Genomic DNA, 2,500 nt, shown 5'->3' with positions numbered 1-2,500 from the left:
AATATATAAATAATTATAATTATAATTATATGATTAAATATTAAACATAACATATAATATATCTCTGCTAGTAAGTAATATTTATTTCTTTAAAACTATAAATTAACACAAAAGAGACAGCTACCATTGTTTAATAATTATATTTAAATATTGAAGTTATTATCTTCAAAACATGGAACTTCACAAATCATTTAAGAAAGAGATTGCTAGGATAAGAACGTTGATAATATATTACATTGTACTCTTGAGGAATTGGAGAACAATCAGTACCAATAATTAGGTGGTTTTTTAATATAATGATCAATATAATAAGAAACCTTTTAATTGAAAAGAAGATTTTGAATGGTTACACAACAATAGACCGTTTCATAGAGAAAATCCTAATATTGAATAGGTTATAATGACATAACTTTTTATTGAAGTCCGAATGTGAAGTCACAGTTAATGAAGAGAAGTCATAAAGAACTTAATAATCGTGATCTTATCTATACAACACATTTAAGAATATTATTAAGCAACACAATGACTATAAATATATCTTTACATGACACACGCGCAACAAATTGAATCGTTCTGGTACATTAAAAACATTGAAGCCCTAAGCACAGACACGCATATATATATATATATATATATATATATATATATATATATACACACACACACACACATGCGATTTTTCTATATTATATTATATATCTAACACAACAGATTATATATGTTCTTTGAAACTAAATCGAATACCATAATTATTTGAAATACTTAAAAATAATTTCAAAATAGAAAACAATAAGCAACAATGCCAGAAGAATTTAGCATAAAAGGCGCAACAGATTTTAAACGTGATCTGAAAAGTAATTCTGTACAACATTTGAGACATTTTAACAAATGCTCATAAACATCTTCAAAATGCTAAACAACAAGCAACAATACCAGGGAAAATTTAGTTTAAAAGACGCAACAGAATTTTAAACGTGATCTGAAAAGAAATTCAATACAATATTTGAGACATTTTAACAAATAAAAATATCTTCAAAATTCTAAAGTAAAAAACAACAAATTGAAGACAAATATTGTGTGAAAAAGACTACACCACTTACCTGGTTTATTAGGATTTCGTTTAATGGTCATCCATCGAAACGGTTTGCTTCCCCCGGAATTCTGCTGGCCACACTGTTCCGACTTCAAAGGGGCGCCGCCGCTACTTTGGTGGAGGTAAGAGACACCCGTTGACCCGACCCCATGGTGCCGCATTTGCTCCGCGCCATTTCCATAAGTCGTCCTCACCCCCAACTCGACACACCCCGGTCCAGCGGCGGTCCCGTTCGGCATGTAACAGTCGGCGACCTGTGGGACGGACAGATCCCCGACCCCCAGGGCGTACCCTCCTCCGACATGTCTCGTCCCACGGGCCGCCAAGACACCGGGGGAGACGGGGTACGCGAGGGTCTGGCCGTTACCCAGGGAGAGGTCGCCCCCTCCGCCGGTCAGGGAGGTAAGGGAGGGGTCGGAGTAGTAGCTCTGGCCCGTGTCCAAGGCCCGGTTGTTGAGATTGGCAAATCCGTAAATGCTCGCTGGAACATCAGAGTTTGCGAAACTGTTCGCGTACGAGTGCGAATCGAGATTGCACAGTGTATAATCGGCATCCCCGTTCATAATTTGGTTCTCTTTGCTTTCTCGCTTGTCAATGGGGGTGCGCAAATTAGCTGTCGATGCTGAGATGAAGCTGAAATAAATGAAGGTAAATTACGCTTAGAAAAATGACAGGATTACAGCGCTTCGAGAGCCCACGTGACCGCACTCGACCAATCAGATTGCAGTAGCGCTGGAGGGCTGTAAATATCGCTTTGATAAATGACCCGAGCGAAAAGGAAGAAAAATTCGTCGTTTACTAATGTTTAGAACGTTAGGAACACCAACTGTTTAGATTTCTTTTGTAAGAAAAGAAGAAGAAAAAATCCGACATAATGTAAACACGGTTACATGACAAATCGGGATATATATATAAAAAAAGATACACATGTGGAAGTAGCTGTGCTATTTTTTTTCTGTTTCCATGGTGACGTGTTAAGCAGATAACAACAAGAAGGTTGGATTCTATGAGGTATTTTACACTGCATGTCAACGATTTCCGTAGAATCGTGAAAAGTATTTATTATTAACGTGAATAATGAATGCTAGTAATCGTGTTCTAATGTGATATTAATCCATTTTTAGTGTTTTTAATAATAATAATATTATTATTATTATTAATGGTCTATATTAATAATGGTCTTTAATAATAATAATAATAATAATAATAATAATAATAATAACAACAGCAACAATAACAATATAGTAATAAAAAAATAACAATAGTATAATACTAATAACGATGCTATATATTACTACTAATATTAACCAAATTAATAATACCATTGTATAATAATAATAAAACTGCATAGATTATGTAATTTCTATATGATGCAATCATTCTTTCTTACCTGTCTGGCAAATGCAA

The 2,500-nt window shown here is 34.5% G+C and overlaps 1 protein-coding gene across 1 annotated transcript in view; it reads right to left on the bottom strand.

Annotated features, from left to right (window-relative positions):
- Positions 1 to 2,500, bottom strand: part of LOC121384973 (homeobox protein Hox-B1b-like) — a 63,276-nt gene that overhangs the window by 59,888 nt on the left and 888 nt on the right. The window contains exons 1-2 of the mRNA XM_041515479.1: positions 2,484 to 2,500; positions 1,101 to 1,726 (exon numbers count right to left, since the gene is read on the bottom strand). The exon at positions 2,484 to 2,500 is cut by the window's right edge and continues 888 nt beyond it. Of these exons, the coding sequence (XP_041371413.1) occupies positions 1,101 to 1,726; positions 2,484 to 2,500 (643 nt within the window). The remainder of the gene's footprint in view (positions 1 to 1,100; positions 1,727 to 2,483) is intronic.

The sequence above is a fragment of the Gigantopelta aegis genome, chromosome 11 (assembly GCF_016097555.1).
Source record: "Gigantopelta aegis isolate Gae_Host chromosome 11, Gae_host_genome, whole genome shotgun sequence".
NCBI classification, from domain to species: domain Eukaryota; kingdom Metazoa; phylum Mollusca; class Gastropoda; order Neomphalida; family Peltospiridae; genus Gigantopelta; species Gigantopelta aegis.
The sequence above is the reverse complement of the archived record's forward strand: the minus strand, read 5'-3'. Positions and strand labels throughout refer to the sequence as shown.